Source organism: Esox lucius, chromosome 14 (assembly GCF_011004845.1).
Source record: "Esox lucius isolate fEsoLuc1 chromosome 14, fEsoLuc1.pri, whole genome shotgun sequence".
Classification (NCBI taxonomy): Eukaryota; Metazoa; Chordata; class Actinopteri; order Esociformes; family Esocidae; genus Esox; species Esox lucius.
The window spans coordinates 20,488,153-20,504,450 of NC_047582.1; the positions used below are offsets into that span (position 1 = coordinate 20,488,153).

Below are 16,298 nucleotides of genomic sequence, written 5' to 3' on the forward strand. Positions count from 1 at the left end.
GGCCAATAATAGGGGTTCGTATTTTTTGCGACAACATTAACCAACTACTGAAAATATTAATTTCCCATTAATGTTTGTTTGGGTTTTAAGTTAACGTATTGCAACGTATTCTGTTCAGAGGAAGGGAGATCCGGTTGTTAAATGTTTCTTTTTTTAATTATGATGAATTATTTTATGACTTTATTCCGTCAGCCAGTCGTTGAGATCCAGCAGTGTGGGGGGATTGTCTCCTGTAGTTGGTGAGTACCTGCAGGCCTTTCCACATGGACGAGGGGTCATTGGCTGTGAAGTTGTTTTCCAGTTTTTCAGCATAGCTCTTCTTTGTTGCTTTGACTTCCCTTGTCAGTGTGTTTCTGGCCCTTGGTTGCAGTGTGCGCAGAAGGTTTTTGTCGGCACACACGTATCTTCACTGAAACTGATGTAAGATGTCACAGTGTCAGTGTGTTCGTGTACGTCTGTGGCTGCAGCCTCAAAGACACTCCAATCAGTAGAATCGAACCAGGCTTGTAATTCCACCTTTGACTCATTGATCCATCTTTTTACAGGCTTGTCCACAGGCATAACAGATTTAAATTTCTGCCTGTAGGTCGGGATAAGATGAACCAGAGAGTCCCAAAGCAGCACGGGGGACTGTGTAGCAGTGGTCCAATGTGTTAGATTCCCTGGTGGAGCACTTCATATACTGTCTGTATTTTGGAAGTTCACGGCTGAGGATTCCTCTTTTGATTCTCCAAAAATAATAAGCAAGGAGTCTGGATGTTTTTCCTCCACTGATCAGTTATCTGATCAGCCAGCTGTAGTAACGCCTCAATAACACAAGCCTGAGGCTGGATGTATATGGTGACCAGAATGAATGAGGAAAACCCCCAGTTAATGAATAAAGTACCTAAGTGAGGACTGCATGATTTTACCAACACTGTGACATCAGTGCACCAACCTTTGTTTATGTTGAGACAGAGTCCGCCTCAACTCGTTTATGTAGAGACAGAGTCTGCCTCCACTCTTTAATGTAGAGACAGAGTCCGCCTCAACTCGTTTATGTAGAGACAGAGTCCGCCTCCACTCGTTTATGTAGAGTCAGAGTCCGCCTCCACTCTTTAATGTAGAGACAGAGTCCGCCTCCACTCATTTATGTAGAGACAGAGTCCGTCTCCACTCTTTAATGTAGAGACAGAGTCCGCCTCCACTCTTTTATGTCGAGACAGAGTCCGCCTCCACTCTTTTATGTAGAGACAGAGTCCGCCTCCACTCTTTTTTCCCGTTACCTCCTTTATGCGATCCGTTCCGGAGAGATTCAAACCCTGTAGATGAACTGCGCTGACTGGGATGTGCTCGGAGGGGCCAGGATTTGGTGAAACAGAGGGTGGCAGATCTGCAGAAGTCAGAGTTAGTCCTGATGAGGAGCTGCAGTTCATCCACTTTGTTGGCCAGAGAGCAGGTGGATTGACTGGAGCGCTGTGCGAAAGCCCCGCTGTCTCAGCTTAACAAGCGACACTATGCACTACATCCTGCAACAACTTGATTCTACAGGGACATATGCAAGGATCGTTCGTGGACTTCAGCTCGGTGTTCAACACCATCATCCCAGACATCCTCCATACCAAAATCATCCAGCTCACTGTGCCAGCCTCCACCTGTCAGTGGATCACAATCTTCCTGACCAACAGGAGTCAGCAGGTCAGGCTGTTGAACACCACATCCAGCACCCGACCACTCAGTACCGGCGGCCCCCAGGGGTGTGTGCTCTCCCCCCAGCTCTTCTCCCTCTACACCAACGACTGCACCTCAAGAGACCCATCTGTCAAACTATTGAAGTTCACACACGACACTACAGTCATCTGCCTCATCCAGGACGGTGACGAGTCTGCCTACAGATGGGAGGTTGAACAGCTAGTCCTCTGGTGTGGTCAGAACAACCTGGAGCTTAACACACTCAAAACTGTGGAGATGACTTTGGACTTCAGGAGGAGCCCCTCGACTCTGCCCCGCATCACCATTCTCAACAGCCCTGTGTCTGTAGTGGAACCCTTCAGGTTTCTGGGATCCACTATCTCCCAGGATCTACAGTGGGAACCCAACAGAGACACCATCATTAAAAAGGCCCAGCAGAGGATGTACTTCCTGCGCCAGCTTAAGAAGCTTAACCTGTCCATGAAGCTATTGATCCACTTTTACCCAGCCATCATCCAGTCTGTTCTCTGCACATCCCTCGCTGTTTGGTTTGGATCTGCCACGAAACTGCAAAAGAACAGACTACAATGGACAGTCAGAACTGCACAAAAGATCATTGGTGCCAACCTGCCCTCCATTCAGGACTTATACAAAACCAGAGTCAGTGAAAGGGCAGGAAACATCACTGCAGATCCATCACACCCTGGATACAGCCTGTTCCAGGCCCTCCCCTGTGGTAGGCGCCACAGAGCACTGTACGTCAAAACGAACAGACACAGGAACAGTTTCTACCCACAGGCCATCACTCTGATGAACAGTCAAATTCAGACACTTAGTGCCAGGCACAATCCCTGTATAACAACCCAGTAACTATGACCATAACATCCACCTGTAGACTACTTTTTTTTTGTCATCCTGTAATTCAGTGCTGTTCATACTGTATATATACTATATTTATCATATCCACCTACCTCATGTACATTACACCTGCACAAAAATTTATTTATTTATTTATCAATTCCTCATATGTGTACACATATCTGGCAAATAAAGCTAATTCTGATTCTGAGATTAATGGGCTAATGATTAAATCTTTTTTTGAAATGATTCAAATCTTGCTTAAAAACAGAATATACTGCATGTAGATGTTCATTTACTATAAACTATAGTTGACAAAAGTATTTTTGCCATTGTTATTCTAATACATGATGAAAATATGTTTTGGGGAGTATGCCCAGACCCCCCAAAACGAGGCATAGCCCCCACCATCCATGATTTTGACGTCCCTGTGCCAGGGTAATGTCAGATTTGATTGACAGTGCACATTCACAGATAAATTCTATTTTTGCAAGAAAACCATTTGTATATATCGCTATAAATCAATCCAAGACAATTTTGTTACATACACTATCATTAAAATGTGCAATTTTTTGCAAGAAACCTTCCAAACTGGAAATAATGCCCCTCAGTACGCGGAAATAATGCCCCTTTTTGTCGGAAACGCTAAAAATTCATATATACTAAAGTTTGGCGGTTAATCACGTGCTGCGATGAAACAATTCGCGTGTTCCGACTTCACTACTTACAACCAGGGCTTGACAACGAGCTGCTCGAGGCTGCACATGCTAAAGGAATTGGTGACGTCACCGTGCCTCTGTCGAAAGTTATTTTTCAATCATCCTGTAGCACATTCAATAGGCAGAAAGTGAGGGCATTTGCCAATAAAATTACAGGCTATGTTTTGTATATTGTCAATGTAAAAACATAGTGAATACAGTTATTGGTTATAGTAATACATGGCAATTAAATGTTTTATTTTGATTTGGTGTTTATTTCTCTTGAAAACAAATTGACGAATATACACATATAAATCATAAACGGCATTCACCTAATTTTCCAAAATGGCTGTACAGTTCAGAAAATTGTTTTCTAGTAACTAGCTACTAATGTTTATTGAGACATTTCCAGTCTCGCATGCTAAACAACAGATATATACTTTGTAGTACAACTATAATTCAACTGTATTAATAACGTATCTAGGGGTCTAGCTTCCTTTCACGTGCTTTCACGTGCCAGTTTGGAATGTATCGGCGCGGCGGGGGCAAGAGGGACCACAACAATAAACCGGTGAAGAAGGATGAGAGCGACAGCAATAAATACGCAGAGCTTCTGGTGTTCGGCTATGCCTGCAAGCTGTTCCGGGACGACGAGAGGGCTCACTTCCACGAGCAGGGCAAACAGCTCATCCCATGGATGGGGGACAAGAACATCCTGATTGATAGGTCGGTTGAACAAACCTAGAGGAATTGTTACCCTAACCCAACTCTCTTAATCTCAGATCTGTCTTCCGAAGGGACCAATCGGATTCTTGCTTTGCAGAAGTCGTAGTTAGCCTTTTAAATATAACTGTGACAAAAATAAAAGTGTTGGCGAACCATTTATCTACACTAGCTTGCTAATGTCCTTTTGTATTTATCTACCTAAGATGCACTAGTTATTACCAAAGCAAAGGTAACGGAGTTTACAGTATCATGTTAAGATGCTGCTGTGTCCTCCACCATTCCTCCAATTTAAACAGTAACCAGGCTGTACAGTCATGAGATCGCAATGTGTCAAACCCCACTATAAGCCCAGCTTCTATACGGAGATGCACGTCGTTTACAGGCCTACAGTATCTACTGTATCTCAGTTTAAGTTGTATAGCATTTAAAATTATCTAGACACCATTCTAGCCATGACCCCTTTTACATGTTTTTGCAGCATGTGTCATTCACTGTATTAGGCAGTTCTGGTAGATTATTTGAATCATGCCCAATAAATTAAAACATCTGTGTGTTTTTAAAACCATTTTCATGTTCTTTATCACTTGTTGTCTTACCTGAAAGCTAAATCTCCATCTAGAAGTAGGGGTACCCACCCAAACTGTCTCTGACAGATACAGCCATGTTGTTATAGTGCTTTGGACAATAAAAAGCTTACTAACTAGGTTGTATTCAACATAGTATTATACAAATTATTGGTCTTTTAATGGAGGCCTATGTGTCTTGGCATGTTTGGATTTGCTCTGGAAGCTATAACATAAGAATATTCAGTTGTGTCTTTTATACATTTACTTTTTGAAGATAAACCTAAGAGGACTTTTTGGATGTAAACCTAGGAGGAAATTAGATCAGCAGGTCGCCTCAGAATCTATTTTGCCGTTTATTGATTAAGCTACAGTGTATTGATAATACCTCAGCAAATTCAACCCAGACTGCTGCTGTACATCAAAAACTTACGTTAAGGTGGTTCACAATAATTACTCAGTCTTGTGCTGATGATTTATGCCAAGTAGCAGAGTTTACCTTTTGAGTTCACTTGTACACTATATATATATATTGGCTATAACCGCCTTAATCTGCATGGGCCTGTCTCTGGTTTCCAGTGTATATGTGTGTCTCTCTATCACATAATCAGCCCTTATTTTCCCAGCAAGTAGCCTAACCTAAGGCTAAGGGGTCCTGCCTGGCCCCCCAATGCCAACCCCAGCGCCCACTTCTCTCTTTCGATGAAGAAACTCTGGAGAGGTGGAAGAGAGGAGCGAACGCAGGAAAATATCGTCCGTTTGGGTTCTTACGGATAGGTATTTATGTGCTCGGGTTTGTGTGGATGTCACTTTTTTTTACAGATATAGAAGGAATGATGTTATATGGGGAAAGTTGAACCCTGTAAGGTAAGAGGAGAGTTGTTTCTTTTGTTTTTGTGTTCATGCAGGTCTGTTGCTCCGTAGGAATTGTTGAGTGAGAAATAAGACACTGTGTAAGTTTGCCAGGAAACTGCACTAGCTAGGTCTATGTTGGGAGTTGTTCAGGTTAGGCTATCTGAATTGCGACTAGAATTCTTAGTGCCAGGACTAAACACTCCCTCATGAAAGACTTGTGACTGAGGTAGCACGTGTTGTTGTTGTTAAAAAACTCTTGTTTTTAGGTTCCCACGTTTGTTGGTAAGTAGGTCTTCCTCCCGCTCCGTTGGCTTCCTGTGTTCCTCTAACCCCTTATCTTCATCCTACAGGTACGATGGGCGTGGTCACTTGCATGATCTCTCAGAGTACGACGCAGGTTCGTGGAACAGAGACTACCAGCTATCCGAGGAGGAGGCCAGAATTGAGGCTCTTTGTGATGAGGAGAGATACCTGGCTATGCACACAGACCTACTGGAGGAAGAAGCCAGACAAGGTAGGCAAATCAGAGTCACAGCTGGGGGATCATATTCTGCCTATGGCGTCAACTGCTGGGCAATGCCTCCTCTCATCTGGATATGCTGTGGAAGACAGTGGTGAATAAATTATTTTAGGAAGTGCCCATGCATTTCAATTACACATATTTCAATCGTTGGGGACATCACTCGATTCAGGCTCTGCCTTTGCCATCTGTTTCAAGTGATAGGAAGTTCTACCTAGAAAAAGTAAATTAAATAAACACTTCACAACAGTTTCAATACTACATAAGGTGCCAAGTGAGTAATGGAATCAATTCCCTTAGTTTCACCAGGTGGAATCCGTTTCAAACTGTCATTTCCTTGATGCATTCTCTACCATGCCTCCATCAGCAACATAATGTGTTCAGAAACTGGGGGGTTGTTTTGATTACAGTGTAGTAAAGTGCGGTACTCCGTACAGTTAGGAAAAAGTTTAATTATTGTAGGAAATAGAGCTGTACGATTGAGCAAAATATTATTAATGTGGCGATACTAACATGTGTTGCATTCAAATCACTAGCTTTCAAAATGTTCTCCATACACACTATTAATACAACAGTAGAATAACTCCCATTGCATATCCTGTATGAAATGCACTAGACTCCATTCAGTCTAAACATGGACAAAAATTTCTAATTTGTTTTGATACTGGCTAAAAAGACGGGATCGGCTATTAGCGATAATGTGTCTATGTAATGAGTCAATGCCACGAAACTGATTGTCCTAACAATGTGCCATTAACATGCAAGCTATGAATGGGCAGACTGGAAACTTAATAACTATGCTTAGCGAACTCATCAACAACCACAATAATGTCTACAGTCTAGTTTCCACTTGAAACAGCCACTAGTAGAACTGGTAGTTGCAAACTTTGCAAAGCAAGTGTTTCAAGGGGTGACAGAACACCACTTCTAACTGTGCGATTCATAATCTTGAAATCCATTCAAATTCTTAGCTAAATAGCAAGCCTGTTTGGTGCTATACAGGCTTTCCTTTCAGTTCCCTTTTCAATTGATTAGTGAGATAGGCTGTCTCCAGTAGAGCCTACATTTAATATGTCACTTTTATTTAGTTGAGACGACAACATTTGTCACATGCCTTTCACTTCAGTGATTCAGTCAACCAATTCATATCCACTTTCCCATTCTCCAGTGCTGTATGTGTAAGTTCCACTTTAAATCTTATGCTGAGATAGTTGTTAATAAAACTTAATGTAAAAAAAAAAGTTGAATAAATTCAGCCATGTGCAGAAATCATAGCACGTCTACAAAATAAAATTGGCAGTTGGCAATATCGGATCTCTACTTGGTATCAGCAGATAGGTGTAGTTCAGTACTCCGAATCGGTATATGATTTGTCTTATGCCACATTAACGGGGGAAATGTGGCAAAGATTGTTGCCTTGAAATGCATAGACACACACAACCTTTTAATGGTGGAATTATTACATTTCTTAATGTCACTTTAATGTTTAGCAATTTTTTTTTCCATTCATTTAGGATATTTCTTATTCATAATTATTTTCGAAGAGATGTTCTCTACTCAGTTTTCACTTACACTGCCATTCAAAAGTTTGGGAAATGTCCTTGTTTTTTCGAAAGAAAAGCACATTTTGTCCATTAAAATCACATCAAATTGAATACATTGTAGACATTGTTAACGTTGTAAATGACTATGAAGGAATATCTACATAGGCGTACAATGGCACATTGTTTGCAAATCCAGGTTTATCATTTTAAAAGGGAATTTCTCACATGGAATAGTCTTCATTTCTCAGAACAAGAATAGACTGACAAATTTCAGAGGAACGTTCTTTGTTTCTGGCCATTTTGAGCCTGTAAGTAAAACCCACAATTGCTGATGCTTCAAAACTAGTCTAAAGAAGGCCAGTTTTACTCTAAACAGCATAACGGTTTTCAGCTGTGCTGACAATTGCCAAAGGGTTTACTAATGATCACATAGCCTTTTAAAATTAAATATTTGGGAAATGATTTTACAGTGGGAAAATTAGATGTCATCAGTTACTATAGTTCCTTGTAGTTTGATTGGCCGAAGATGCCAAACTAACCCAGCAATATATCATTTCTCATATAATGCTCAATGTAACAAATATATGTAGTGCCCAGTCCCATTTCATTCTGTGTGCTTTGATTAAAATATATATATATATATTTTTTTGTTAAAATGAAAATGCCCCAGATTGGCACTTGTGACTCCTAACAATTTAATGGCAATAAAACAATAGGACACGTGTTTAGCAAAAACATTTTTTGGTGGTTTGTGAGAAAACGGTCAGGATTTTGCCAGCCCTGGCACTCCGCATATCCTGCCCATTCCTGGTTCCACAATGCTTCTGCTGGCCTTGGCCATGCGCTGCACACTGAAAGCCCTCAAATACCTCCCCAGACAAGGTCTCAATAGGAGGCAGGTGTGTTGAAGGAGAAGGTACCAGCATTCTCTGATGGGGGCATTGGTGCAACGCTGATCCATAGGGTGCAGACACGCTCGGGCTACATTTGGAATTGGTTTATATAAAGTAACCGATTGCTGGCCGATATTGGTTCATCCCATATTCAAACCTCTAATAAACCCTTATTTTCACTGAATTAACTAGGTGGACACAAATGAAAATAAACAAGCAACTTGTATTCAGTGCTGTCATTTTCCCCTCTTCTGACTTCCTTTATCTAATACTGCAAAACCCAAGATCTGACCAAATTCAGTGTGAAAATGTGCTGCAATGGAGAAAGTCTGATGGGGTTACTGCACTGTAATTAGCATTTTTCTACTCTGTTGTGGTGGAAATTCTCCTGTAGTGGTTGATCACATTTACCAACCTTTTTCTTGTTCCTATTCAATGTTTGGAAGCATGATGACAGCAATATTATCAATTACAGTTTCATCAGATTAGTAAGTGTCCATTCCTTTTGATGACCCATCAAGGGGGCAGAGCTTGAGTGTTTGTAGAGCATGAATATTATATGTAAATGCAGGTAAAACTAATGTACAACCCTGTTTCCAAAAAAGCTGGGTAAAATGCAAAAATGTAATTAAAAATAAAGAGTAAAATGATGTGCAAATAATTTCCCCCTATATTTAAATGAAAATAGTACAAAGACAGCATATGAAATGATAATACTGATAAATTGTATTGTTTTAGTAAAAATACCCATTTTGAATTTGATGCCAGCAAGACATTTAAAGAGTTGGGACGGGCATGTTTACCAGTGTTTTGCATCACCTCCTCTTTTAACATTACCCTCTAAGTGTTTGGGAACTGAGGAGACCAATGCTGTAGTTTTGAAAGTTAAATGTTTTCCCATTCTTGCTTTATATAGGATTTCAGTGGCTCAACAATTCGGGGTCTCCTTTGGTGCATTTTTCATTCATAATGCGCCAAATGTTTTCAATGAGTGACAGGCCTGGACTGTAGGCAGCACCCGGACCCTTTTACTATGGAGCCATGCTGTTGTAATACATCCAGATGCTCCAAAACCTGTATATATTGTCCAGCATTAAAGGTGCCTTCACAGATGTGCAAGTCACCCATGCCATGTGCCCTAATGCACCCCCATACCATCAGAAAATGCTGGCTTTTGAACTCTGCGCTGATAAGAGGCCTGATGGTCGCTCTCTTTAGTTCTGAGGACAAGGCATCCATGATTCCCAAGAAGAATAAAACATTTTCATTCGTCTGACCATTGGACAGTTTTCCATTAGTTCAGGCCCAGAGAAGGCAGTGTGAATTCTGGATTTTGTTTATACAACTGCTCAAAATTTTTTAAGGATCACCTAAATCAAACGTCGAGTCTCGATGAAGGAAATATATTGAAGATCAAAATATTTACTGTACATTGTGTAATTCTTTGAGAACAAAATGATGTAACAATGGTCAATGGAAACCAGAATCTCCAACCGATTGAGAGTTATGTGTATTTATGTGCATATGTGGATGCCACATCAAACTGTTCCTGACCCCATGCAGAGATGGCCAGTATAGAATCGTGTCTGTTTTTAATGCAATGCCGCCTGAGGGCCTGAAGATCAGAGCCATCCAATAATATTGAAATAATATTAGGTACTGTAGAAGATGAGATCCCCAAACTCTGCATTTTTACATTGAGAAATGTTATTCCTAAATTGTTGTCTTTCACAGAGTGGTGAGTCCCTACACATATTTACTTCTGAAAGACTCATCCTCTCCGGGATGCTCTTTTTTATACCCAATCATGTTCCTGGCCTGTTGCCAATTGACCTAATTAGTTGTGAGATGTTTCACCAGGTTTTTTTTGCACAGCTTTTCCTGTCTTGTTGCCCCTGTCCCAAATTTTTTGAAATGTGTTGCTGGCATACATTTTCAAGTGGGCATATATTTTTCAAGAAACAATAACATTACTCAGTTTAATCATTTGATATGTTGTCTTTGTACTATTTTCTATTGTATTTTGGGTTTAAATGATTTGCACATCATTGCATTCTGTTTTCCTTTAGATTTTACACAGCATCCAAAAAATTTTGGAAACAGGGTTGTAATTCAAATCAAAATAGTACTCATATTACAAAGTACACAGTAAAACATGGCACACATTTTTGGCATCTAGCACCCACAAGTGTCAGCCTTGATCAATGTTGTTTTTCAATCATACTTTTAGAAACAAATGGCAAATATATGTTAACAATACTTCTGCTTAAAGAGCATCAATGGCTAGATTTGCAGGAAAATCCACCATGTTTTGTAGTTGTATTTTATTTAGCAAAATTCACCATGCCATTCTCCTCACTCTTGTCCCAACACAGAGGAAGAGTACAAACGTCTCAGTGAAGCTCTTGCTGATGAAGGCACCTATAATGCAGTCGGCTTCCGTTACAGTGCCGACTATTACGACCCTTCTCAACCAACTGAGGAAGAAGATGCCAACAGAGAGACCGGTGAACATGCACACCCGCAGTACATTTGATTTTAAATCACAAATCACGTTACAGGGATTTAAACATTTCCTAAGGTCACTGAGACGCCCATACATATTTACTGTACCTCAGCACTTGTAACCACTGAGCATCATTCTTTTGACCTGCCCAAGGGTCTGAGAGAAGAGAAAGCAAGAAATCCTCTGAACTTTTACACACTCACCCACACACTCACAGCAGACATATGAATTTGCTGTTGGAGAGGCTTGCACATCAACTTCAATGAAAACCCTGTGATTAATTCTTTAGCATGGTAAGCTCCCCAGGGTCACACAAACTACTATTTGAAACCTGGGTGCTGTAAAAAAAATTAAGCTTTTTCAAATTGAGAGCTGAATGTGAAGTAGTTTCCCTGACTGTTAATGACCTGTAAGGTCCAGTGCTTGGCTGCTGCCCTCCATTAGGTACAAAGCGCAGCTCTGTTTTGTCCCACACTCTACCCACATTAATACTATAGTCTGTAGTCTTTTTGATTCCCCAGTGACAGCCTCACCAGCATGTCCAAGTATCCACACATAGCGGGTAATCAGGTTTAAAATTCCCTGCAATGAATAAAGTGATGGCCTTGACATTTTATGTATACAGTGTATTATTCATGAAAGCCTGTCCTTCTCCTCACCAGCATGATTTTTAGACGTCGACTCAAAACCTGAGGGACTTAGCTAGTGAGTCTGTTATCTCATTTGCTCTAAAGTATCTTTGCTTTGGAAGGAACCGCCAGTGTCAACTTGTGATGGTCAGTCTGACTTCTCAACTGCCAGCCTAACACTGGGGGGGGGGGGGTCCGAATGGACTGTTAATGATGAGTGGTTGTCAGGATGCTGTGCTCAGAGCACGGGCAGGCTGTCTTCTCTGTCCTCTAAATTGGACAGTCGTTTAGAACACTGCTAACGGCACACTGTTCGGTAGCTTGACTTCTGTTGAAAAAGACATGGCACCCATTTATCAGCCTGCCCACTGTAACTGCAAGACTCAATGTCCCTTTCCTAATCCAGGCAGTGCCAAGCTAGCACAGACACTGTCGACAAGGGAATTAGCTGTACCTGTGTCTTTAAATAATTTATAGACGGAAAGATCCTTACCAAGGCCTGTCCTCCCTCTGATGGTTTAGTACTAGTATGTGAGTGCTGCCATCCTTACTGTGTCACCTGACCCAGTGCTGCCGTGGGTGTGTGGTATACAGACGAAAATAGAAGGCAGTCGCTTGGTGACTGAGTTCTCAGCAGGAGCCAGTTGTTTGGCTGTGATGTGGTGTTGGGAGGTCAGACCACACCTCTGATGACTGGTGGAGTGCCTGATTAAATCAGCACAAACAGTGGCATCCATTAACAGTAATAAGGTGCAGGACGAATCTAGTCTGGGTTTTTTAGCCGCCTTTGCCCAGTGAACCAACACATACAATTTTAATCGCCTTTCCAGCTGACCTGTTGGCCTGTTACTTCACACTGAGTGGGATGGGGTGGATGTTGTAAATAATTGTGACAGGGATTGCCGGCTCCCGGAATGTTGAGAGTAAGTTAATCTGAAACTTTGAGTGCCTCAGGCAAAGTGGCCAAATGAGAGTGTCATGGTGACTGTAGGGCAAATCCTAAAGTCTCTTCTCTCTGTCTATGACCTTGTGGGCTCTACCCATTTAGAAGAAACAGAGACGCAGGAGAGTGAGGAGCCCTTTGTTGCACCCCCAGGCCTGGCGATCCCCCCTGATGTGGAGCTGGTGAGTGCCTCCCCCCAATGCAACATGCTTCAATCTGTACAACAGACCATTAGGACTGGGAATCAGTTGATTATAGATATAACTAAAACATGGCTAAACAGTACTGAGAACAACAGTACTGAAGAACAACTAACCAGATCAAGAACAGTCTTCACCATAATCAAATGAGTACCCAAGCAGAACGGCAAAGGGTACACCACAAGATGCCAACCATCGGTATCCCAAGAACAGAATGACCAGGATGAAGTTTACTAAAAGTATCTTAAAGAGCTAGTAGAGTTTTGCAGCAAAGTCCTATGTACAGATGAAAGGAAGTTTCAGCACTGCTTTGGGTCTATGTGGAGTGCGAAATGAACTGATCCAAAGTATACCTCCTCATCTGTGAGAAAATGTGACGGTAATGTTATGGCTTGGGCGTGTATAGGTGCAAGTGGAACTAACTCTATCTAACGTTTTCACTGATGTTACTATTCGCAGCAGCAGGATGAGTTCTGAGGTTTATAGACGCATTGTGTAATTAAGCAATAAGGCACAAGGAGATGTGTTATATGGCCAATTTAGCTTGGTTGATAGCTGTTTTAACTCAGATATCTGAGGCACGTATCGCGGCGTGCCTGAACATAGCGCTTTGCTCTGTTGTATTGGCAATATACTACAACGCTGGTATCCTTTACTGCTTCATGAGTCAGTGCCACTTTAGTTTGTCAGCCTGTATCAGGCCCTGTACAAATGATGTGACAGAACACACCTGACTAACCAGAAACACCTGTCAAGACAATTGTTTAAATAATTATGAAGGGTACTGTGTATATATACACACACACAGTTATTCATTGAAGACACATGTGACAGAGCATTAGTCTATGATGCCCACCCATGCCTCGATTAATCTTTACAGCTGATTATTAAAAAACATCTTGTCCTTGTAATGAGATTTTAATTGGGTCTTGAAATGGCCAATAAGTCAAATCTGGCACCATTCAATATTTGAATTATTAATTCAGGAAAGTGGCTTTTTCTACAGTTATTGTAAGTGGGGGAGTACATGAACAGGTTTGTGTTAAAACAAATTCACTTTGGGAGCATACTAGATTTCTGCCTTAAAGTACTGCTGTGGAATTGGGGTCGGGTGTTGGCTGGGATATGGTTCTCATCCAGCTTGTGTGCCAGAAGATACCTCCTAGTTGAGCAAGACGTAAAACTTAATGTCTCACGGATTCTGGCTAAGAAAATATATATATATTTTAAAGTTTTTTTAGTTTGTGATCTCAATCTTTATTGTCTTATTAGCCATTAACAAGAAGTAAGGTGTTAACACGAGACTCAACATCAAAGATTTGTTGAGTGTTTCTTGCGCAGATTGGTTTTCTGCCATAATGTGAAGATTGTCAGTTGGTTGTGCTGTAGGCCAACAAATGTTAGAGAGTTTAACCAGGCTGTTTTGTGGTTTCTATTCATAATGTCAGTGGTATTTGGCACTGCAGAGGTTTCTGTTCTCACCTGTGCTTGTAGGCCCTTAATGCAATAACAGTATGTGTGCAGAACGAGGCTACTGCAGATTTGCGACTCAAGCATCCCGTCTCCAAAAGAAATTATTTATTATTCAGGATCTTCATTTTGATTACATTTGTTATTTTCATGGTTTTTGCGGACGCTAAGGGTATATTACAAGAATGATTCATCATTGAAACTACAATGTTGCAGTAAAAAATTAATTATGTATCACTTTAAATCCCAGTGATTTACATCTTGCATGTATTTAGTCAATTATTGATTAAGTGAAGAAGCCAATAAGAAATAGCAGTAGGGGTACTTTGAATTGGCTCCACCAAGAATTAACTGCCACAAAAAACATGTTTTGTTATAGCCTATTTCTCTTGTGCCTTAGTTAGTGTACATTTAACTTCTGTATAAGGAAAGTCTGGGACCGTTTGTATCAAGCAACTTCCTTTCTCTTTCCAGCCAGCAACCACTAAAACCCATGCCATCATTGAGAGGACGGCCAACTTTGTGTGCCTGCAAGGGGCCCAGTTTGAGATTGTTTTGAAAGCCAAACAGTCTGGCAACTCACAGTTTGACTTCCTGAACTTCGAACACTACTTGAACCCCTACTATAAACACATCTTGAAGGCCATGAAGGAGGGCCGCTACCTCCCCGCCACCAGCAAGCAGGAGTCGCAGGGTGAGTAGCAGGGTGTTGTGTCATGTCAGCTTGGTAACAGAAGTCAAAGCAGATAGGTAAGTTTAATGTCTCTTCACTGTAATCTCCATCTTACATCTCTTCTCCTTTCTCCCTTCATGAATCACTTCCCATTACTATCTATACCTGTCACTAGTCTTACAAGTGAACACATCATCTATCCCTTATTTCAAAGGAACTTCTTAACCACAATAACAAAGGGTACTAGTAAATGAAATGCATATTCTTTTTAGACCAATGTAACTTTGTGGTAGTATTGCAAACATGATTTCATAAACATGTAATTATTACCTGTGTAGGTAATAATTACTGTCAATATTTTTTATATATTAATTGACAGACTTAACCAGACAGGCTCTCGCGTTGGCTCCCAGCTCCTGTATTGCTGTTAGCATTTGCAGGCAGTGCCATATTTTCCTCTTCCGCTCTCCAACAGCTCTCCGGCAGCTCTCCAACAGCTCTCCGGCAGCTCTCTGGCAGCAGTGACATATTTGAAGCTTCCCATGTTCTCCCATAACTCAGACGACAACTGTGGTCGTTTCTGTCATGTTTGGTCATCTTTTTTTCCATACATGAGCTGAAACCGTGACGTCCCAGTGCGTTGTTTGAAGTCTTGCCCTGTAGATCTTGAGGAACTCTGACATGTCTTTTCCACTGAGCCTCTTTTCTTTCGGCAGTAAGAATGCTTTCCTTAAGCACTTGTTAAAGTATTCCAGGGCTCTGTTCCCTTAAGGATTGTAAATTGATATAAGGATGTGTTGGATATCTGTCTTTTCGAGGTATTAAGTTCAGTTGAGGTCAGCTGTGGGCCATTATCAGACACTAGGCTGGTAGTATTTCCCTTCTGGATGAAAACAGTACTGAGAAAGCTGATTATTCTAACAGCAATAGCATTCACCATAAATGCAACCTCTGGCCATTTTGTGTAGTAGACCGTTAGTAATGGCAAACCTGCCGTCTGGATGACCAGTCTCAAATGGACGGCCAGGATCAATGGCAACCTTCTTTCAGGGTACATTGGGAAGAGCAACTAGAATCAATGGTGAGTCAGGGAAAGTTCTTGTTGTCTTGTGATTCAGTTGACATGACACACACAAAGCAATGGGAGACTGGACTAGTGGGAAGATGTTTGGCTACCAGTACAAGTCTATGAGTCTCTGTTTTGTTCTTACTATTGTTGAGCTAAATTTACCATCTTTGAATGTAGACTGGCACAAGTAGTCTGTGGTTCCCTCTCAGGATGAGTGACTTGTGCGGTGTCAGCTCATTTCTGGTTTGGAAGTATGGTACAATGTCTGTAGGTGGGCTGTTGGACATAGCAGGACACTCATTGGCAATGTCAGCGTGTGACTTACACTGCTCAAAGCAGGCATCAGTGAAAGTAGACACCACAGAGTAGAAACTGTGGCTACCACCTCAGGCCTGTGTCGATGGTGAAGTTATTGTAAGGCAGGGGCAGGCATAAAAGGTAATCTGTAGCATGACTCTGAGTATGGCTCTGCATTTCATT

General features: G+C 41.4%; 1 protein-coding gene across 2 annotated transcripts in view; it reads left to right on the forward strand.

The window, feature by feature from the left end:
- Window positions 1–3,573: 3,573 nt before the first annotated feature.
- The window catches only part of sfswap (splicing factor SWAP), a 109,044-nt gene continuing 96,319 nt past the window's right edge, over window positions 3,574–16,298 (forward strand). The window contains exons 1-5 of one of the 2 annotated variants that reach the window (XM_029125079.2): window positions 3,574–3,953; window positions 5,722–5,885; window positions 10,704–10,835; window positions 12,497–12,588; window positions 14,551–14,770. In XM_029125079.2, coding sequence (XP_028980912.1) covers window positions 3,754–3,953; window positions 5,722–5,885; window positions 10,704–10,835; window positions 12,497–12,588; window positions 14,551–14,770 — 808 coding nt within the window. In that variant the 5' untranslated portion in view covers window positions 3,574–3,753. The remainder of the gene's footprint in view (window positions 3,954–5,721; window positions 5,886–10,703; window positions 10,836–12,496; window positions 12,589–14,550; window positions 14,771–16,298) is intronic. The other variant, XM_029125080.2, reaches the window with a different exon arrangement.